This window comes from Siphateles boraxobius, unplaced genomic scaffold, assembly GCF_051911475.1.
Source record: "Siphateles boraxobius isolate OS27281-9 unplaced genomic scaffold, OSU_SipBor_1 119, whole genome shotgun sequence".
Classification (NCBI taxonomy): domain Eukaryota; kingdom Metazoa; phylum Chordata; class Actinopteri; order Cypriniformes; family Leuciscidae; genus Siphateles; species Siphateles boraxobius.
The window spans coordinates 331,601-354,574 of NW_027508721.1; the positions used below are offsets into that span (position 1 = coordinate 331,601).

Below are 22,974 nucleotides of genomic sequence, written 5' to 3' on the forward strand. Positions count from 1 at the left end.
GTGAATGAGGAGAGAGGACCAGACCTGGGACATTTATGTTGTGTTTTTTTATTATGTTTATATACGGCAGTCTTCTGTAGGGACAGCCGCTTTAATTTCGTTTTGTTGTTTTGTTTATTTTGGGAATTAAAGTATTGTATGCCAGTTCCTGCCTCCTTCTTCCCTGAACTTTAAACCTGTTACACTTATCTTCAGTGGTGAACTGAATTAAAGTCTGATCACAGAAATCCCTATCTATTCTGTGGCTGCTCAATCATCTGTTTAAATATGTGATTCAGGGAAATTGGGAGAAATTTGAGAAAATGATAAGTCTTCTGTAAGGGGTAGAGGAGTTTGTGTTTTCATTCCCTGTGGACGCCTCATTCAGGGACAAAATAAGACTTGATGATATGGCTCAAAATTGTCCCATTTAAGGAAAATTGTTGTGGATTTGGATAAATCTCTAACACTAGGCATCCAAATACAGCTTTTTAAAATCAACATTTCACCAATTTCTAATTCTGAGACTGTTTAGCTTTCAAGATAGATAGGCCAGAACACATGTTGGATACTGACATTTTCGTGCAGAAATCAAAGAGTGACAAAGGTGGTGGGTCTTCCATACATACACTCAGATCTGGATGACATCAAATGAAAAACAGATGCTGGGAAAATCACTGTCTGGCTACTAAAGACTGAGTGGCATGAGAAATCACTGAGCGAGGAGGAAAGCAGCAGTACGGCATCCCCTATGGTGCAGGACGCTGACAGCTCACTCTGCCCCCCACTATGGCAGACGCAGAGAGAGAGAGATACACAATAGATCAACAATTTCGGGGAGATTCCACTTCTCTTCATATCTTCTTTATTATGCTTTAGCTCTCTTGATACTGCAATAAAAACAACTACTTATTTGCTAAGGGTTTAAACAGCAGTCAAAGATAAAATAAAAAAAACCTCTGAAAAAAACAGACTTTTGTAAATAGACCTCAAATCTTTTAAATCCGGAAACAATGAAAAGCTGCAAATGGCCTTCTTCGACCGCCAGCGCTGAGTTGAAATAAGATCAAATCTATTGATCACATACTATTCTGATAGTGATACTTGATCAGTAACAGATCAAGTGCAGTGAGAGAAAGTGTAGTTCTGAAAAGAAAATGGTTTCCTGTAAAAATGTAATAAATATAAAAATTTTAAAAAATCTATTAAGGTACTCTACACTCTAATATTATTTGTCACAGAAGTCTACTTTGCTTGTATCAGACACTTTCTTTAATAGTGTATCTTTCCTGAAGGTCCCTCAGCACTGCAGTATTAAGGCATCTTACACTTAGCTCAGGAGATGAAACACTCTACTAATAAGCTGATGAATTGCATCAGGTGTCCAAACCTTTACTTAGCTAATTAGAGGCATACATACTATCAGAAAAACAAACATTATAGGATGATAACCAGAAAGCCCAGATGTCATTCCATAATTCTCTGATGGGCATAGTGTTGCAGGGATAATGTATTTTTGTAGGCCAAAAACTGGAAATATGTTTATTTTAGCACTTCCTGTTCCATTACCCTTAAGTCAGTGGGGTTTTTAATAGGTGCTTAAGTAAATAACTTAAAAAAGGTCTGAGGTTTACATGAGATCAAGATATTTTCACATTTTATTCTGACATAAAAAACATAATTAAAGCCCCCTTGAGATTTCATTAAGTGCGGTTGCTAACATATGTATAAATTGGACTACAGAAATTTCAGGGGCATTAAACGTCACACACCGAATGGAAAACTCATCTCCCTAGTTCATTTTCACACCCCCGTTGTGCTTATGGGTCAATGACAAATAAAGGTTTAAAAAAAAAATGTTTTTCAAAATTGGTGTAATGCATCATTTTGAGCCAATTGCAAATTTTGAGCAAATTTCAATTGTTAAATAACATTTCAACATTTTTTTTATACATTTTTTACTGGTTTTTCTTTTTATGTCAGCTGGTACAACCAAATGTATTATAATTATGCAGACTAGTGGCCAGTTATTTAGTATCATCCCATTTTACTTTTAAAGACAGAATATAGGCATTTTTTCACTTTGACTATTATTCAATAGTTTAAATCAAATTAGATGGTTGTAACCTGATGATAGTTGTTCCACCTGAAAACATCAATAATTACTTGGAATATGCTGAATGCTAGATTCTTTATTTCAATTCTAAAAACAAAACACAAAAACAAGTGTTTTAGTCAAAAGTAGTAAATTGATCAAAAACAAATAAATCACATGACATCACATTCAGAAAATAGGAACTAGAATAGGCTACAGTGCAATATATGGTTACTGCAGATACACTGTAATCTATTTTGATTGAATAACAACACAGTATTGCCTCGCAGGAATTCTATGGTAAAAAAAAAATACATTCTAAAAAATGTCATCGTGACCCTGTTTGATGTGAATTAAAGCATAAATGTATACTAAGTAAATGTATATTATGCTTTCAAAAAGTTGTAACATATTTCTGCTTCTCCAGTTGTAGTCATTGAAAAAGTAGAAAAGGGCACATCTGTCGCCAGAGTTTATGTAAGTGTGATAGTTTACTTATTGACAATTTGAGGTCTCTTTATATCTGTCACTCTTTGTACTGTAATATACATTTATCCACTGTTATGTAATTGTGTAAGTCAGAATGCAATGTCTCTAATAAAGTATGTTCCCTGTGCTTATTTCCTCTTACCCTATTAAGGCCAAAGACAGAGACACGGATGAAAAGAACAGGAAAACCAGCTTTAAAGTTAACACGGTGCACTTTATCGGCAGTGAAGGGAATTTCACAGAAAACGTGTTTCTTTCTGCTGACTCTCCCGCTCAGGAAGATGCTGAAAGCTTAATTCTAAGTTGAGATTTTAAATTAAATTAAATTTTAAATTAAAATCTCAAAAATACATTTATCAAAATGTTGAAACCATTAAATGCTTATCAACTTTAATGGAACACTATAATAACTACTAAACAAGATTCATCACCTCATTTTTCTTTTTACAAGATATGATTCTCTTGATATTTTAATGTGCTCTCTGTGTCGTGCTTTGTGTCCCACATTATATTAAGTGTTTTTAACTATACGTACAAACAAACATTTAAATAAATAATTTAAATACAACGCACTTATTGTTTTCATACATGTCTTACATTGTACTTATATTTAAAAAAGGACTAAATGTTAAATCTGTAATTAATTTCTGTAATGGCATCTATAATTACTTTTGACCCTTCTCTTATCCCTTAACACCTCAACCCACCCTGAAACCTATACCAATAAACATGTCCCTATCTTACCAGTATCCCACCTCAATAGCAGCACAATTGTTTTGCTAACCATTTTTTATTTTTTTTTATTTTTGACATAGTACATAGTTATACACCTAATATAAAATGTATTATTATTAAAAATTATTATCATTAAAATAATTGAAAGTGTAAAACATCTTTAACATTTTAGAACAATAATTAAAAAATTGATTATTAATAGACAATCTTAGCTTAAATGTATTATTTATTTACCTTAAATAATGTTTTTTATTTTATTTATTGCAGTTGCACCACCTGACTTCTAAAACTAATTTGAGATTGAACAGGCTTCTACTTGGATGCCTGTATTTGCTTCTGCCTATGCTAGCAAGTTCATACATATGGGCTGCATCCGAAATCGCATACTTCCCTACTATATAGTAGGCAAAAAAGAGTATGTGCCAAAAGAAGTATGTCCGAATCCACAGTAGCCTACTCATAGAAGAGAAAATTGAAAAGAGAAGGCAAAAAGTACCTGGATGATCTGCTACTTCCAGCGAGATTCTGAAGTGTGCATGAACCCTTTACGGTTACACTTTATTTCGATACTCACTTTAGACATTCTACTAACTATAAGTAACTTTTCAACTACATGTCGCCTAACTGTCATTAGAGTATTAGTAGGCTGTAGTAGACTGTCAGTAGACTGTTAGGTTATGGTTAGGTGTTAGGGTTCGGGTTAGGAGAACAAGTTGACTTGTAGTTGCTAAGTTACTTATAGTCAGTAGAATATCTGTTGGTGGACCAACAAAATAAAGTGTTAGCAGATATTAAGCATACAGTCTACTAATACTCTAATGACAGTTAGTTGACATGTAACTGCAAAGTTACTTATAGTTGATAGAATGTCTAAAGTGGACTATCGAAATAAAGTGTTACCCACTTTACTATCAGGCCATGGGAGAGGATTTGTGAAAGGCAGTGAAGTGACATAACTAACGCTGGTATACGTCTAGATTACATTTCATACAGTGTATTACATATACTTTCATAGAACCTACATTTTTTAGCAGTCGAGAAGTAATTACTTTACCAATTCAAAATGCGTATAAAAGAGTATGCTATTTCGGGCGGAGCCAGAATTTTTAAATATAACAAAGAAGTTTATGATGAAATAGCATTTTCCTAGTTTTATATTGATTGTGCCACCTGACATGGAGTGTACCAACCTACATATACTTGAAAGTAGCTATTTTTATCAGTATTTAAGTGAACTACAAACCTTTTCAGGATGGGGTATTCTGGATGCTGCATTATCATGCTTACTATTATTACCTTTCAAATTCATAATAAAAGACACGTTTCCTGTTGTGCCACCCTGACATTTGAGAATTCACAAATTGCCAGACAAACGTTTTTCAATGATCTTAACAGCTTTAAAACTACTGATATTTATAAAATTTGTTTATGGGAAAGGTTTCAAACATATAATGCCAAAGTATTTTATTTCGAATTTCTTATTAAAACATTAGGCTATCTTAAATAGTTTTCTGTTCATTTGAGCGAACAGTTGCCCCATCTGACATTTTGGGGGTTTAAGAAACCAAAACATAACACAATATTTATAATTTTAATGTACTGAAAATAAACTTCAACTAAATAGGTTTTATAGAATAAAGTGATACATGTAATGCATTTATCAAATTATTTTGTAAGGAAATAATGCACTTGGACACAGAATATGCATGTCATGTTATTGACCCTTATCCTCAAGCTCTTGCACAGTATTTTAATTCTAATTGAAAATTATTTTTCTGAACTGAATTGACTGAAAATGTTGCCGGAAGCTTTGTGAAGGTGAAAAGTTTATAAAAGTTGTTCATTTATGAATATTAACAAAACATCTAAGAATCATTGTTGGTTTCAGTTGATTTTCTGCAATAATGGGCTTTTGTTAGGGGAACCAGGGTGATACAAACGTGAGGGTTGGCCTACAAAAATATGCCAACACTGCAGCGCTTAATTGGTTGTGGTTGGGCATTTATGGATAATTCTAGCAAATTATGGTTTATGACGATCTGTATAAAAAATAAACAAACGTAGGATCCGATTTGACGCCAGTCAAAATTTACAAATCTTACTTCAGGTGGAAAGTTCTGCCTCATTTTCAAAACTTTTTTTTTTTTTTTTTTTAAATATTATACCCATTTTAGCAATGTCTGAAACTAAAAATAGCAAATGTTTTTATTGCCCCATGATATTCTCGCAACTCGTTTGCAACTTCTTTTTTTAATAATCTTTGACTTGAAGACCTTGATTTGCCTGTTCAGGCGTGTTTCATCAGGGCCTTGAGGGCCAGAATCAAAGAATTCTGTATCAGTACAGCAATATGCAACTGAGCTTGAAAATGTCAGTTTGTATGTTTCCAGATTGAAGTTGCACAGAGACCACGTGTGCGGCAAAACAGTTTACTGTGATGCAAAAACACTACAAAAGCACCAAGTAGCTATATCAGCTCTTGTTTGCTCAAATAAAAACAGAACTTTAAAACTAAGTTGCTTACATGAGGAAATGTGCGAACATTATTTCTTACATACAGATTCTTGCATACAAAAACTTATGTAAAACCAAGGACAGTAAAGCCAAACACAGGAGAGAAAATAAAATCAGCAACTAAGAGCCCAGTAGAAATTTACAGTTTGGAACTTAAGGCACTCAACATCAGTTCCCTCGAATATACTGTTCAGTAACGATCGTCTTTGGCTACAGCACGAGATCACCCACATCAGTCCTTGTATTCCGTGTATTTCTTGGCTGATCCATGAACTTTGCTGGCCGGGTACTTGAGTCGATTGAGAGCCATTTTGCGCAGAACAGCTTGAGGTAAATCAACATGGCATTTCTCGGCCAGTTCAACCAGATAGATCAATACGTCGCTGAGTTCCTGCGCCAGGTGTTCCCGCTCCGGCTCTGTCCAGTCCGGTAGACCTTCCGCCACCTCCCCGCGCCACTGGAACAGCTCCGACACTTCCCCGACCTCTCCGACCAGTGCAAGTAGCAGGTTCCTCGGCTGGTGGAACTGGTTCCAGTTCCTCTCGTCCGTGAAGTCAGCCTGCATGTGGCGGATATCTTCAAGCGTCGGTTCGGGGGTGAAAGTGAAACGCTCGGCCTGATCGCTCTTGATTTCTCCGTTCCCATTTAAAGCTGGGTGATGACTGGAAATTTCGCCGTTGTGTTTGGGCATTTTGGATGCGGTCCCGTTTTGTTGAAGTGCCATTGTAACTGAAACGAGCGAAAGGCTAGTATTGAAAATAGAGGGGTGATCAAAAATGATCATTCACGTACAGGACCATGCGTGAATCTCCCGCCACCAACTGCCCCACAGTTATTATGAGATTTCGCGGTTTGTGAATGCCGTCATAAGAAATCGCCGGAAACGTTGCCGTTAAGTCACTGGCATTGTGGGAGTTGAAGTTTTTTTTCATTATCCTACGGTACACCAGCGGGTTCCTGGTGGCTCTGTAAAACTACATGCACCAGCTGCCCAAACACAAACACAAGCATGGCAGCCTCCTCCTCAGGATACAACAGAATGCTCTTTAGCCTGAGAAAATATACTAATAAATCACTAAGTTTGTATCACATTGATACTTTTAATTTCGTGATAAGGACAATATGGACATCCGGATCAAAAAAACAACTTAAGCCCAAAGTACAGACAAAAAGGTAGGCATCAAATACCCCCCAAAAGGCTGTCTACTGTAAATAGGAGGTTCATATATTTGGAGACGGAGATACAGGCATTATGACATCTGTCATCAACATGACACACTGAATTTGAATAAAAGTCTTTCTCTGGTTTAATCGAATTAAGTAATGGATTGTAGGCGTACTGACAGACTGCAAGCCCACACTTGATTGCTGACCTTGACTTTACATGTGTGCTCTGAAAAATGTACAAAATGTAAATCCCATTAACATATACTACGAAGAAGAACAGATGGTGTTTGATAATAGTGTGTTTGTTAAAAAAATATATTATACGAAATAAAATAAAACAAACTGATGTAATTAAATAGTAATTAAAATGAATTAAAGTACTGTACATATAAATTCTTACAGGTGAATCCTGGCTAGTTCTCACATTTTTACTCCAATTAATAATTCTTAGGGTATTTGTATTTTTCTCAATAGCCACATAAAATCTTCGATGCAAAAAATTGGTATTGATCAAATGTAATCAGTAAAACCAGAAAGTCCGTTTTAATTATAGCCACAGCCTGACATTTATGGAAAAGCAGTATTGTCCTGAGAACACAGTTCAACAGTTTATTGTGTAAGCAAAAATGGAATTTTAGTTTGGGTGACAGAATTTTCTAACACATTCAATTTTAAGAGGGCTTTGAACTACACTACCTTCAAAAGCTTATATTAGTTTATATATATTTTAGAATAAGTCCCTTATGCTCATCTAAGGTGCATGTATTTGATTAAAAAATATTAATAACAGCAATATTGTGAAATATTATTACAATTTAAAATACCTTTCTATTTTAATATATTTGAAAATGTAATTTATTCTTGTGATGACAAAATATAAGCGTTACATGTTCCTTCAGAAATCATTCTAATATGCTGATTTGTTTCTCAAGTAACATTTCTTATTATTATCAATGTTGAAAACATTTGTGCTGTTTATTATTTTTATGAGAACATGGTAGATTTTTTCAAGATTCTCTGATGTATGGAAAGTTCAAAAGAACAGCATTTATTTGAAATATAAATCTTTTGTAATATTAATTGTCTTTAACTGTCACTTTTTAATAAATTGAATGTGTTGTTGCAGAGTAAAAATGTTAATTTCGTTATAAAAAATGTCTTACTGAGTACTGACACCAAGTTTTTGAACGGTAGTGTAAGAATTTGATACCAACATACAAATCCACTGTTATTAGACTTCTGATTCAAAGCATTATAGTAACTGAGATACACATTTTTACTAGTCTTTTTTCTTTTTTATAATTACATCTTTTTAATTGCATTTAAAAAAAAAAACATAACTCTCTCTTAACTAGTTTGACCAACTAGCAGTTAGCAAAGAGATAATAATCAGTCTTATTTTTCGGATGTACAGTAAATTAGAACAATCTACCTTTTATTTTAACTTTGATTTATATATCTTCATATAAACTCATAATTTGATGGAATTGAGCTGCTGATTTTTAAAGCATTATATAATTGTCTTTTAATATCCTATGTATTAAAGTAACTGTAGAGAGTCACCAGTTCTCACCTACTCTTCATCTCTTGTGCTGTTTTCTAGTCTTCCTCAAATGGTTGGTGTTGTGGGTCTGGAAATCCACGCTCAGATTCAGTCCACATCAAAGCTCTTTTCTGGATCTCATGTTAGATTCTTGGCTCCACCGAACTCACTTGTCTCACATTTTGATGCTTCATTACCAGGAACACTGCCAGTAAGTAAATCAATTGAATTAACATTAAAAAAAAATTATTCTCATTAATATAAATATATATGTCTTTTCATTGCATTTATAAATGCTATTGAATGCCTTGCTGCTTCGTTTCCTAAGGTGCTGAACAGAAGATGTGTGGAGGCTGCTGTATTGACAGGCCTTGCTTTCAACTGTACCATCAACAGGAAGTCACTGTTCGACAGGAAGCACTACTTTTATGCAGACATGCCTGTGAGTTCCCTTAGCTGCACACAAATCTGGGTGCTTAATCAATTTGTTTGTAGTTTCATCTTCGTATTCCAAAGCATAGAAGTGCTGATGATACAAATGCAATAAACAAGAACATCTTTCTTATGCTTCCAACTCTATAGGGTTGTTATTTTTGATTAGCTGCTTTATAGATTCATCGTTTGTCAAAGAGACGTGCACATACATCCAGTGCATCAATCTCTCTTTTCCTGAGCTTTAATGAAGAAGTGATGGCTGTCCATGCTGAACAGGCAGGAAACAGAATAGCTGCCAGTAATGCAGATGAATAACGAGTGTCAGCTCTTAAAAGCTTAAAACATTCAAGCTCTGGTTCGAGCAATGTTTCAGCTCTGGTATTCGGACTTGTAAGGCCATATAGTTGTACAAGTGGGGTATGTTGACAGACAAATTTATGTCTATCAACATAAATATGTTCTTAATACTGTCACCACCAAACAAGCACTACACACCCACCTTGTAAGTATTACCAAGTGCTTTATTTTAATAACATTTTCCCTTAAAATTTGGGTTAGAATAGTTTGCAGGAGCGCAATTATAAACAGTGAGGCTGTGAAAGCAAACTAGTGAGTAGATGAGTTTTCCTGTTCGGGGTCTTGACATTTAATGTCCCCGAAATCATCTGTAGTCCCATTTAGGCACTTTTTTTCAAGACAAGGAAAAGCTCTAAAAACCATGAGGGGGTATTACTGATGTATTTTATGCTGTAGAATAAAACATGAAAATATGTCGAGCTTGTGTAAACCACAGACCTTATTTCAGGCATTTAACCTAAAACCATTTAAATAAATAAAAAAACATTGATTTCAAGACGATGGAAGTGGAAGTGCTAAAATGCTAACTTGTTTTCATGTTTTGGCCTACAAAAAATAAAAAGTCTACAGTATAAAAATGCAGTATATACAAATAAATGAGTTGATTTTAAATGTAGAGAGATTTTCAAGTGGTGGAAGTGGTGGATTACTGTAGAGTGAGATTGCTGCATTTCTTGCTTCCATGGTAACACCTTCTGTTATTGGTAGTTCTCTTTTGAGCAGTGTGGGTAATGTAGTTCTCCATTGGGAATTCTGCAACTGAATATGATGTTCTTAAAATGAAATTGTGTAGCTCATTCTTAAGTCTTTTCAATGATTCTTTGGCTAAAGTCCCTTTACAGATTGATTTTTGTTGTATCAGCGCATCATAATTCAAGACCAGATACACCAATATCTCTTGTGTAAAGACACAGTGTTTGAAATTAACTTGTAATTAAATAACATTATTAGACTAAGTGCAAATGTCATTTTAGTTCTGACACACAAAAAAACGCAAGACAAAATATTCAATTCTGTTTTGAATTCATGCATATATTTGAACAGTTATACGAGTGATTTGTGAGGCATATCCTCTTTTCTTGGATTATGCAGTGTGTCTACATTACCAAATGGACTGCTAAACCAATTTTAAGCCAAAATAATCAAAGGTAATCAAGGACTTGCTTGAAAATTCTAAATCGAGTTGGCATTGAGAAAGCTCAGATATTGAAATGGAGGAGGGAATCTTTGACTTCTGAGGAATCTGTCACTCTTCATTAGTGCTAATTTAATATCTTAAGTGCTTACATTTGTTTGTTTTTGTGCTAGTGGTGAAGTACTTGATCAGGTACAACACACAGATGGTAATGGATAATTGCTTTTTCCCCTTTCCTTTACTCTTTTGCATGCCAATAACTATGATACATTTCTTGTGGATTTTTGGTCATGGTGTTGCCATAGCAACAGTTATGAGTGCTCTGTTTTGCTTCACAGTTAAACTGAAGGAGGTTGAAAATGTAGCCAGATCACATTGTCAATTCAATTAGAAGACTGAAATAGGTCTGACCCAAAGCACAGCAGTGGCTTTGATGGCTTTGGCTTGATAGTCACCCAAATATGACAATCCCCTAAAATACAAAAGGCAACTATATTTTAATGTTTAAAGATAGACCTCATTTATACTGTGTAAAAATATTATAAATACACTACCCTTCAAAGGTTTGGGGTTGATGTGATTTTTGAAATATTTTTGAAAGAAGTCTCTTATGCTTTTATTTGATCTGTGATGGTAAAGCTTATTTTTCAGCATCATTACTCCAGTCTTCTGTGTCCCATGATCCTTCAGAAATCATTCCTATATGCTGATTTTCTGCTCAAGAAGCATTTCTTTTCATTATCAATATTGAAAACAGTTGTGCTGCTTAATATTTTTGTGGAAACCGTGGTACATTTTATTCCTCGTGATGAATAGAATTATAGAAACTTCAAAAGAACAGCATTTTTTTGGTAACAAATGTACAAGTCTTTATTGTCACTTTTGATCAATTTAATGTCCTTGCTGAATAAAAGTATTAACTTATTAAAGGGGTCTTCTTATGACCTTTTGCAAAGTCGTGATTTTGTTTTGGGGTGTACTAGAATAGGTTTTCATGCTTGATTGTTTAAAAAACTCATTATTTTCTCATTTCTCATTATATATCTCCTCTCTCCCCAGTCGTCATTTTTCACATATTTTGCATTATACATCTCCTCTCTTCCCAGTCTTCTCTCTCCCCAGTCATTATTTTTCACATATTTTGCATTATACATCTCCTCTCTCCCCAGTCTGGCTCAAATATACCAGTTTCGATGAAGCCCCTCCTTCCGAAATACGAAATGTGCTGTGATTGGTTAGCTGGCCCAGTGTGTTGTGATTGGCACTGCTTTGCACATGTTCGAGAAATGTCCCGCCCCTCCATAACTGCGAGTTCTTCTCTAGTGTAAATATTAAGGTTATTTCAAACCTATTTGAGCCCAATTCAGACCCTGACAATGTTAACAAACAAGAGGATCGTCTAGAATGGATTTCGTGCACAGACTTTACAAGCACCAATTTCACAGGATGTTTCAGTGGTGTTTTTTGTCATTTTCTTGTACATTATATATCTATGTTTCCACCATTTAATCATGACATTTGTCAGAAAATTAAGGTGATACATACATTATTTGATCACAAAACCATGTTTTATTTAACTAAGAAGCGGTGAACCCTCTTATAAAAGCGAGAGCTTACAAAAGCAACGGAAAACAAGCTGTTCTCCATTAAATGTGCAGCGCACAGATAAACGTTGGGGTTATAATGTTCAGGAACGGTGTTTAAAATACATTTTTACCACTATAAGTTCGTCAGCCTTAGGAAGTTAAACAAATGAGTTTTGGAAATGTTGTGGAAAAAACAGTCTCTCTTTGACATAGCGACTTTTCTAATGCAGCTCAACCAGGCCTCGTCCACTTTTTTGCATATTCCATGGGCGCGCATTATTTAAATGAGTACCATTGTGACTTCATAAGATATGCAAAATTATTTGTTGTTCAAACGAGATATTTGTTGTAGTTCTTGGAAAGTGGATTCTGTTATATCTATTATCTCCCTTTGGAGTGGACTTTGTAACCTTACAGATCTTTTTATGCTCAAACAGCAACATTACACGCTAATTAAAGTTGAAAAGAATGATAGGACCTCTTTTAAAAAGAAAGTCAAAGACCCCAATATTTTTGAACTGTTGTGTATGTGTAAAATATTGTCTAGAAAATATTTCTTAGTTTCTATTAAGTTCTTTTAAGTAATTGTGATTTAATATTATTTCTGACCAGTATTTAAAATGCAGAATGAAATCGTAACAATGACAAAATCTATCATTGTTTTATTTTATTTTTTTATACATGGATCTTCTAGCACTCTCCTGCTGTTTTGGAAACCCCTGTTAGAAACAGACGTACATTACTGTTAACAGATCTATTTAGGTCTAAATTAACTTCTGTGTAGCAATTCAAATGGTCTCGACACATACCGTTACTTAGTTTTGTAACAGGTTTTTTTATGTGTGTTTTCAGGCAGGCTACCAGATCACTCAGCAAAGGCTTCCCATAGCAGTGGATGGGACACTGGTCTATAGTCTTTTTGAAGGTCGCAGAAGGAATCAAGTGGTAACCAAGAGTGTGAAAATCAAACAGATCCAGCTTGAGCAAGACAGTGGAAAGAGTCTCCATAATAATGAACAGAGCCAGACTCTTATAGATCTCAACAGAGCAGGTGCTGCATCTTTACTCTTATACAGAAACATAATGACTGTATCTTTGTGGACAGTGTCTGATATGAAGGCTGTGTCTCTCTGTCTGTAGGTGTAGGTCTGATGGAGCTGGTGATGGAGCCTGAGATGTGTTGTGGAGAAGAGGCAGCAGCTGCCGTCAGAGAGCTTCAGCTCATCCTGCAGGCTCTGGGCACCTGCCAGGGCAACATGGCTGGTGATTTAATACAGCCCCTACAGCTAACATTGATCACAACCTTTAATGTCTACACACATTTATTCCCATGAATTGGTCTCAGGCACAAATCGCATTGCTTGCACCAATGTTATCTGAGTTAGTAATCCACCCAGTACCCATAAGGATGGGCCATATGGCTAAAAATCTGCCATAATCTTATATCAGAAGAACCATAATTTTAACCAAACAGCCCGTCACTATATAGATTTATGTTGTAGAAAATATTTAATGCAAGATGTGAAATACAGAAAAACGAACAAAACAAAAAAAAACTAAAACTAAATCATGCTAATATTAAATTAATATTTTAACAATTTAAAGGGATAGTATGGGTAACCAAACAGTTGATGGGACCCATTGACTTCCATAGTATTCATACACATTAATTTGCCATGCAAACATTTGTGAGTAGACAAACGAGTTGTTGAATCAGAACTAATTCACAGAAAAGGACAATTTGAACTAATTCACAGAGAATAATTGAACCTACCGACTTGATTTGGTCCCTGCACTTTTAATTAAAGATTTGCTTTTAATAAGACCGGAAACGATTGCAAAAGTAGTCCAATGATACAGTGTTTATAAAACATAATGGCTAAAAAACAATGTTAAAAGTATCACAATAATCATAATGCTACTGAATTTTAGCAATCATTGCAGATATATTGTTAATATTCAATATACCGACCAGCCCAGTACATAGTGTTCCATATGTCACCAAGATGTCTATTAAAGAGCGCATCAAGTGGAAAGCCACTAATGCTAATTTTTGTGTTCAAACATCCGATAAACACATGTGGACTCTTAATCATGTGGACTCTTACTTCTTAAATCATGAATATTGCAGAAATGTCTGCTGAATGCCATTCTGACATCTTAAGATGTATTGTAGATGAGAAAATGTTCACAAAATGATGTTTTTTTACAAATCTAAAAATCATCTTTAAAACTGAAAAAGGCACACATAAATAGAATGTCTTGGCATTGTAACTCATTTTTTTCAGGGCTAAATGAATAGCTTATATAGCATAAAAGGATTATAGGTAGCCCATTGCATCAATGACCCTCTTTTCCCAACCAATTTGTAAACACCTTTCCCCCTTTCCGACTTCACTAGTATTTGTGCTTCGGATGCACTGAGATGTTCTTGTATCTTAATATGAGTAAATCATAGTTTCAGTTACACACTTTAAGTAAGAACATTAAGGAAATGTAGTGTCTGTGTAAGACACACAAATTCAAATAAACTGACCTGTTCCTCAACCCTTCTTAATATGTCACTGATCAATAAACCTGTTGTCTTCCTGTAATGAAAAATTCGATAGCTCTTGTTTAATCAAAACCCCTTGAAGCAAAATACAGCAAATTGTTTATTTGTTGCAGACTATTCAAAGGTGCTCTCCAGAATACAGTATTTCATGCAAATAAATCATTCAAATTCAAATGTATGCACTGTTGGTTTAGCAGGGGTTTTGAGAGCTGTGGATGGTTGAATTGTAATGACTGTTCGGAGTGATTCTCATTAAATCCCTCTTTCTCTCCTTTCACAGAGGGGCAGCTTAGGGTTGATGCCAATGTGTCCGTGCATCGACCTGGAGAGCCTTTGGGAGTGAGGACAGAGGTCAAAAACATCAACAGTGTCAGGCACATGGCCAAAGCCATAGGTGAGGATGTCTAACTGATACTGAGAAAGAATTTTGTGGATATCAAGATCTGCCTGTTGGTTTGGAGAAGGTTTTTCTGGTTTAAGCACAAGCATACAGTAAAATCTCTTTGCCGCTCCTCAGTACAGCAAGATGTGTCGAGGGAATGAAATAGACTTTTAGCCAGTGGGTTTCAGAAATCTTTTAATCATGCTGCATTCATATTCACACACACGCACTTTAGTAATAGCTGGAAGTCACTTTTCTTGTGTGGTTGTCACATTTAGCCTAGCATCAGTTGAAGGGAATGTGTCTTTTTGTAATTATGCCAGAGCTGAAAGTCAGACTGCAAACTCCAGATAAGAAACACGAACAATAAGCATTTTCACCTCACTCCATCTCTGTCTCGTGTTAAATGCTCTGTCAAGATGTGCACCGTTGAATAAAGGCTTGCAGAAGCAATCATCTCTGCTGCATGAACACACACACACACGCACGCGCACACACGCGCACACACACACACACACACACACACACACACACACACACACACACACACACACACACACACACGCACACACAATGAGTGTTGAAGACCCACATAAACATGCCTGTCAAGGATGAGAAGATTAAGTAGTACTGTCAATGAAAGCAAGAATAAACATTGAAAACATGAAAATATGTAATCGCTGAATGTGACATGTTTTACACTGTTGTGATACTGTTCCCCCTGAGAGAAAGTTGTGCAATTTAATTAATATTTATAATGCATTTTGTTTTGACGTCTTGAAAAGTCAGCTATTATACTTAATACTGCACATTGTCCTGAAACTAAAGGACTACCAGTGGTTTTCTACACTAGTACAATTTCCCCCAAAAGCACGTTTAAGCAGTCATGAGGAAAAATGCTGATGTGCAGCCATTTCAAAAGTACTTTAGGGTCTTTTTTTGGCAGAAGGTTGTGGTTAGAGTTTGATTGGTCCTCTCTTGGTACATGTTCCATAGACTACGAGATCCAGAGACAGATGGAGGTTCTGCAGAGCGATGGGACAGTTCTTAATGAGACGCGAGCATTTGACAGCAAATCTGGGTAAGTGCGCCCAGAACAGGCAGATTTCTACAAGAGCTACATTCTCCTGTGATATCAACTGGAACAGAGCAATGCAATTAGACCATCTGAGTTATACATGGTTTGAGTCTCAGATTCTATATTGATCACACACATTGAGCTTTACGTTGAACATATTGAGCTTCTACTTCAAGTTTAGTCAGTGTTTCTGACAGAATTCTGTTTTTGCAAACCAACCATATAAGAACAAACTGTAATACAATGCCGAAAAACACAATTTACAACCGAAAACTTATTAAAAATCAACACATTGTCATACGAACAACCAGTCATAATGCTGCTAATTAAAGTTTCAAAAGTTATTGCTTTGAATCGAGCTAGACATTAAAGTCAAGACTTGTGCTTCAATAAGTACACTACCGTTTAAAAGTTTGGGGTCTGTAAGATTTTTTTTAATCAAACTGAAGGGTAAATACTTTTACATATTTATTATGATAAATATGCTATTTCAAATAAATGCTGTTCTTCTGAACATTCTAATAATCCTAGAATCCTGAATAAATGTTGAAAAAAGAAAGGAAAATCAAGTTTTGATAAAAATATTCAGCAGCACAACTGTGGTTATAATTAGAAATATTTCTTCAGCACCAAATCAACACTTTTGAACAATTGTGCAAGTCAGGAATCTTAAAGGATCCGTCATACTTATTCAAACCAATAATGTTAATTTATTCGTGAATCAGGCTACACTTGTCATGCTGTTTTTTGTGTGCAGCCAGTGAAGACAACACAATAGACAGACATGTTGTCTTGTCATTATTTTGTGATAGACTGTCTTTTATCTCATGCTCAATTCAAACTGCAAACGGTTTTTCTTTTGTGGCGCTGTAGATTCTGCAGCACTGGCAAATAGTGATTCTGGAAATATTGTGTTTAGTCATTGGCAGCATACTTTTCCCTTGGTCTTTTTTCTGTCCATCTGTGACCAAAGATGAATGTGGTCATTTGACCTCAGTAGTTCTGTCATGTGTTGACTTGTACACATGGCAGCACCAGACACACACACACACACACACACACACTAACTCATGTTCTCTACAGATGACAGAGCAGTATTATTGTGAGCATCTGCCCATGAAATAAAAGTCTCATCTCACAGCTGTGTCCTCCTGCTCTTGGATATGATCTGCTAGCACAAACCACCAATATATAAGAGCTTAGTACACAACCTTCTGTTCTGGTATACTTTATTCTAATTGGTCAATCGTGGCAGTCTGTCATCAAATATCTTTCTATAATGGCTGCAAAACTATAATTAACTTTTGGTCTCTTCTCACATAATTTCAACACAATTTTTAATCCATTTATGTTTTATTTGGTTTGTAGTCATTCAATTTACAGGATAATGTACTATTAGCTGGATGTTATCACTAAATAAAGCACATCAGGTTGATACAAAAGCTAGGTGTGTCACACACATATTTTTGGTGCCCTGGGCAACGTAACACTTAACCAAAAAAGTAGAGTTTTGGAATAACAAGAAAGGGAACCTGGGTTCAAATCCCGACTGTCAAAAGATTGGAAACATAAAATTTTCATAAACATCAATTTTAAATTTAAAGTCTCTTATGCTCACCATTTATTTAATTTACTAAATTGTTTGCTATCCATTGACAAAGCTATCAGTAGAATTTGTAATTGACAAAGAAGAGAAGGTAAAGGAATTATCATAATTTTTGTAAAATGCTTGTAACTACAACTTGTAAACTTGTAACTTTCTGAGAGCCTCGACTTGTACCACCTGACAACTGCAACGCCATTCATAATCATTAAAAATGGCAGCAGTTTCAGAATTAAAATGTAGTTACAGTAGTTGTCAGTTATTTAATAATAATTCCTACAATTGACTATTGTTAATGTCTTAATGCAAGATTAATCTGAAAATAAATGAAATACATACAATACAGTTTAACGTAGCTTGCACAGTTGGATAACTAATGTCCTGCTTATTAAGCTAAATAAACTTTAAGTTTATCAAAAAGGCATTGGCATAACAACTGTTACGTGTTTTATTGGGGTTTTATCTGTTGATTTATGAAATTACACATTCATTTTTTAGGCATTAATAGTGTTGCCATTTTTTGGCATTAAAAGTCCTGGTTGTCATCTAGTAATTACTCTAATTATGACACGCTGTGAGCGCATCACAACTCCTGCATGGTAATAATGACCAGCTGACTGAACATGTAAACTCTAAATTCCTGTAAGAACCTTCTATCAGAACATACTTTTGCTTGAAACTATTTATTTTATTTTAAGCTATAACTTATTTATTACCATCTCTCTTTCTCTCTCACCAGTTACACAATTCCGATGAGGGATAAGGAAGGCCTACAGGACTACAGGTGAGTGTAATGCTCCACTGAACCCTGCAGGCGAGTGAAATCTGCTCCATCCTGTGGAGTACTACAGGGAGTAAAGATAAAGAAAAACAGGAGAGGACATTGGAAAGAGTGATGGAGTAAAGGGAAGCTGGACTATAGACCACAAGGGAGTAGCAGGGAGGACAAAACAGACGAGGAAGAGGACAGGAAGACTAGACAAGTGGTGATATGAAGGACTGAATATGCATAAGCTGTGCTGTGATAATGCGGCTGTAGATCCACATAAAGGAGGAGGGAGGGAAGAGTGGGTGTATGTACTAAAGAAATGGAGCAAATCATGCAGTGCCATCTACAGACTGTGACCAAAATAAACATTTATACATCATTGAAAGCCACTTTTCCTCTACACACATATTTGAACTATATATATATATACACACACACACAAAATTTTGGGGACAGTAAATTTTTCATTCAGCAAGGATGCATTAAATTTATCAAAAGTGACGGTAAACACATTGTTACACAAAATTCAGTTGGAAATAAATGCTGTTCATTTGAACTTTCTATTCATCAAAGAGTCCTGAAAAAATGTATCACAGTTTTCACAAAAAATACTAAGCAGCACAACTGTTTTAACATTGATAATAACAACAACAAAAAAAGTTTATTTTGAGCAGCAAATCACCCTACTAGAATAATTCCTTAAGGATCATGTGACACTGAAGTAGTGGCTACTGAAAATTCTTTTGAATAAATAAAACTTTAAAATATGTTAAAATTGAAAACAGTTATTTTAAATTGTAATAATATTTCACAATACTATTCTACTGTATTTTAAATCGAATAAATGCAGTCTTCTTTCAAAAGCATTTAAAATCTTAGACTCGTACAGTATTTATGATTGATTAACTATGCAGAAGGAAGTCATTTCTCAGTTTTGCCTTTTCAGCTGCATTTTTTGAGAGAAACAAATGTAAATGTGAATATCCATTCTGGAAAAAATGTAAATGCATGTGTGTTATGGTTATTTGTAAATTGATCACAACTATTTTTAAAGGAGGTTCAGCCTCCATTGCCTCTGATGGACTGCCACTGGAGAGGACGCTCTCGGACAAATGGAGGCTGGACATGTGTGGCCGGTTCAGGTTGAAGAGATATATGAGGAGGGTGTGACAGAGAGACAGAGAGGGCTGGAGATTAGGCCTTGAGATGACGCACGCTGTCTGAACACTACAAACGCTGGCTTATCTTTGCACCTGATAAGAACACGCTCCTGTGTTCCCCCACATGACCTGCTTGAATCACGCCTTTTGTTGTGTTGTATGTACATACATTCTCTCTTTATCTCCCAGGTTCATGCCAGAGCCCAACTTGCCGCCACTGTTTGTTTATGAGAGTGAAGCTTCGGTGCCTGCTGGCGTTGACTCCGCCCAGGTTGTGGTGATTGACAGGCTGAGTGCCCAGTTGCCAGAGCTGCCGTCTGTGAGGAGAACGAGGCTTGTGGAGACGTACGGTGTTCTGCGAGAGCACAGCTTCACGCTGGTGGTGAGAAAGTTCACATTCAAGCTGTGCATGCTTGTTTTATGGCAAACATTTCCCATCAAGCACTCTGATTCTTTTAAGATAATTAATTCCAATTGCATTTTTAACTGTGTTGAGTTGTAAGCACTATGATTTTCCATTCATATGGCCATGTCTGTGGTCATGAAAACTGAAAAAAAAATTAATTCTTACAGTTTCAATATTATTTCTTTAAATTATGAATCATATCGTCATACCTCACAATTGTGACTTTAATTCTCGCAATTGCGTCATTATTTCTTTTAATTGAGAATTCATATCTCACAATGGCAACTATTTCTTGTAATTGCACATTTTTTCTTAGTAATTGCAACTTTATTTTAACTGTTACTATCTTACAATTGCAACTCATAATTGTTTTTATATCTTACAATTGTGACTATTTCTCATAATTGGGTCTTAATTCCTTGTAATTGCAACTATTTCTTGTAACTATTTCTTGTAACTGACTCACAGTTGCAGCTTCTCATAATTGTCAGTTTATCTCACAATGGCAAATATTTATTGTAATTCTGACTTCATCGTACAATTGCTACTATTTCTTGGAATAGTAACTTTATTCCTCTTAATTGCATCTTTATTTGTTTTAACTTCAAGTATTTTTAATCACAACTTCTCATAATTGTCTTAATTCCTAACAATTGTGACTATTCCTCGTAATTGTGACTGTATTTCTTGTAACTGTGACTATCTCACAATTGTGACTTCTAATTTGTCTTTGTTTCACAATAGTGACTTTATTTCATAATTGTCACTTCATGTCTCACAATGTTACTTAATTTCTTAAAATGTATCTCACAATTGCATGTTTGCTTTATCTCACAGTCTGATTTGGAAACAGGCTTCCATAGTTTTGGGTTAATCTTGTCATTTGTTATACTTTTTTCTATTTTGTTTTTTACTTTTTTTCATCACAGATATTTCATATTAATATAAAGAAATAGTTATTTTATGATAACTATTCTTTTTCAGAATGAGGATGGGCTTATGGACTACTTTGAGAGTGTTGTTAAGATGACAGAGGTAGAACCGAGGAAGGTGATTGGCTGGGTGATGAATGAGCTGATGGGAAATCTGAATCTTCAGTGTCTGAAAGTCTCTCAGAGGTGAGCCAGCACTGAGAACCATCATTCAATAGCTCCAATACATCCAAAACATTGGAAAATAAATTAGAATAAACAATTCCAAAAAATGGGGAGAGAGGAAGTGTGCATGTGCGCCGTAGGCTTTTTTCCAGTCTATTTGTTATTCCTTCTCTCCAATATTGTATCCTATCAGTAAATAATAAATAATGGCGGTTGTGTTCACTCCATGCCTAGGGATATATATATATATATATATATATATATATATATATATATATATATATATACGGGATTGTTTTTCTGGGACTCCAGCTCAGTGATCAGAAACTGCCTCAATGATCATCTCTTGTTTTCTTGAGTTCACTAATATGTTTGTGGGGCCAAATTGTGAGAAAGAAGCCATGTTTAACCCATCCAGTGATGAGTTCTCCTTGGTCATAAAGTCTTGCTCACAGAATTATGTATTGTGAGTGTGAAACCTGTTCTTTCTAACTAATCTCTCCCTTTCTTTCTTAGTCCCATCTCTCCATTTGCTCTTGCTGAGCTGATCAATCTTGTGGAATCTGGTCACATCTCATCCTCAACTGCCAAACAAGTAAGAGAGAAAAACAATCCTTAACTTGGCTAATTGACAGAAGTACAAGCCAAATTATGTGAGGTTCTCCTTAAACCACAGGCCTGTTTTGTGTTTGTATGTGGTGAGCGCAGGTTTTCCAGGAGATGTGGAAGGCTCCAGAGAACACAGTGGGCCAGATAGTGAAGGAGCAGGATTTGTGGATGATAAATGACAAAGAGGAGCTACGAAAGATCTGTCAGAGGATTGTGGACCGCCACACTGAGGAGGTAAATCCAGACATTAATCCACATTAAAAACTATTTTCAGCTAGTAGAAATAAAATAAAAACGTATAAAACTAAGTATTTATTTGTTTGTTACAGCGATAATCTGTACACTAATTTTTGCAAATTAATTTTGTTGCAGGTTCAGATTATTAGAGGGGGTAATAAGAAAGTACTGAACAAATTAATGGGTGAAGTTCAGAGAGAAACTAAAGGCAGAACTGACCCGGTCCAAGTCAGAGCCATTCTAGAGGAAATGATCTCATGAACTGCCCAGCATGCCTATTTTGTGGGTTAATGCGGTGTTCTGGACAAGCAGCTTAATGGAGCAATGGAATTTACATTTAATAGCCTCTGTACAGACATTCCAGAAAGGTGTCTCCACTGTAAAATATATTCCTCTAACATTTTGATAAACAAAAGTGTTTCATGCAACATTACTTTTTGTTTTACCTGTAAAGAGTTCAGTATTTAATTCATCACAGCTCAGTTAATTCTGGGCTCTAAGACATTTATCACTCAATGATCATCGATTCCTTAATAGTCAAGCCTTGTGAGAAAATCTTGTGTGCACAGAATCTTTTTGTGCTGCTTTAAGTTGTTTGCGGCTCTATGGATTTTCTATCCGAATTGGGTTTTGTGGGATTATTCATCACTTTTAGAATTTAGCAGGTCAGGCCAAGGTTGCCTGAAACTTCTGGTGTGTAATCACCATTAGCCATTGCTAGCACAGCTGATGTCTGCTGGCATGAGTGATTGAAATAAAAGGAATGTTTTTGTGTACTACTAAGACTTGCTTTTTTGCTTTTTGTCAGACCCAACGTATTTAAGACTTCAAAAAAAAAAAAATTCATATGATTAACTAGCACCCTCTGGTGGAGTATGAATTTCATATAACATTATGTCAAGACATGTGAGTCAATGCTCAGTACCATGGTCAACACACTTTAAATTTTGAGTTCAACTGAATTTGAAATGTCTGTGAAATTTGTTCAGTTTGTTACTTTTTATTTTAATAAAAGTCTACACATGTTGTCTTATCCATACAATA

The 22,974-nt window shown here is 35.4% G+C and overlaps 3 protein-coding genes and 1 long non-coding RNA gene across 4 annotated transcripts in view; 2 read left to right on the plus strand and 2 right to left on the minus strand.

Moving 5' to 3' along the window:
* Positions 1–2,351: 2,351 nt before the first annotated feature.
* On the plus strand, positions 2,352–2,846 carry LOC143711495 (uncharacterized). Its single transcript, XR_013194858.1, has 3 exons — positions 2,352–2,374; positions 2,502–2,551; positions 2,715–2,846. It is a non-coding gene; the product is annotated as an uncharacterized LOC143711495 (long non-coding RNA).
* A 2,977-nt stretch (positions 2,847–5,823) lies between these two features.
* Positions 5,824–6,667, minus strand: dctpp1 (dCTP pyrophosphatase 1). Its single transcript, XM_077203202.1, has one exon. It carries the CDS (start codon positions 6,594–6,596, stop codon positions 6,045–6,047), a length of 552 nt encoding a protein of 183 aa, XP_077059317.1. The 5' UTR covers positions 6,597–6,667; the 3' UTR covers positions 5,824–6,044.
* A 71-nt stretch (positions 6,668–6,738) lies between these two features.
* gatb (glutamyl-tRNA(Gln) amidotransferase, subunit B) lies at positions 6,739–22,710 on the plus strand. The gene is made up of 13 exons (XM_077203188.1): positions 6,739–6,985; positions 8,583–8,733; positions 8,851–8,964; positions 12,888–13,086; positions 13,176–13,298; positions 14,870–14,983; positions 15,968–16,052; positions 18,392–18,436; positions 19,771–19,963; positions 20,972–21,105; positions 21,601–21,679; positions 21,793–21,927; positions 22,066–22,710. The coding sequence occupies exons 1-13, from the start codon at positions 6,822–6,824 to the stop codon at positions 22,189–22,191; spliced, it is 1,662 nt and encodes a 553-aa protein (XP_077059303.1). The 5' UTR covers positions 6,739–6,821; the 3' UTR covers positions 22,192–22,710.
* The window catches only part of fhip1aa (FHF complex subunit HOOK interacting protein 1Aa), a 37,339-nt gene continuing 29,687 nt past the window's right edge, over positions 15,323–22,974 (minus strand). The window contains exon 14 of the mRNA XM_077203175.1: positions 15,323–15,430. Coding sequence (XP_077059290.1) covers positions 15,425–15,430 — 6 coding nt within the window. The 3' untranslated portion in view covers positions 15,323–15,424. The remainder of the gene's footprint in view (positions 15,431–22,974) is intronic.

Excerpts from the sequence above, each read along its gene's own strand:
- gatb (XM_077203188.1), top strand. The coding sequence starts at position 6,822 with ATGGCAGCCTCCTCCTCAGGATACAACAGAATGCTCTTTAGCCTGAGA. Across the intron at positions 14,984-15,967 it reads GCACATGGCCAAAGCCATAG|ACTACGAGATCCAGAGACAG; the intron begins GTGAGGATGTCT and ends CATGTTCCATAG. Across the intron at positions 21,680-21,792 it reads CATCCTCAACTGCCAAACAA|GTTTTCCAGGAGATGTGGAA; the intron begins GTAAGAGAGAAA and ends TGGTGAGCGCAG.
- dctpp1 (XM_077203202.1), bottom strand. The coding sequence starts at position 6,596 with ATGATCATTTTTGATCACCCCTCTATTTTCAATACTAGCCTTTCGCTC.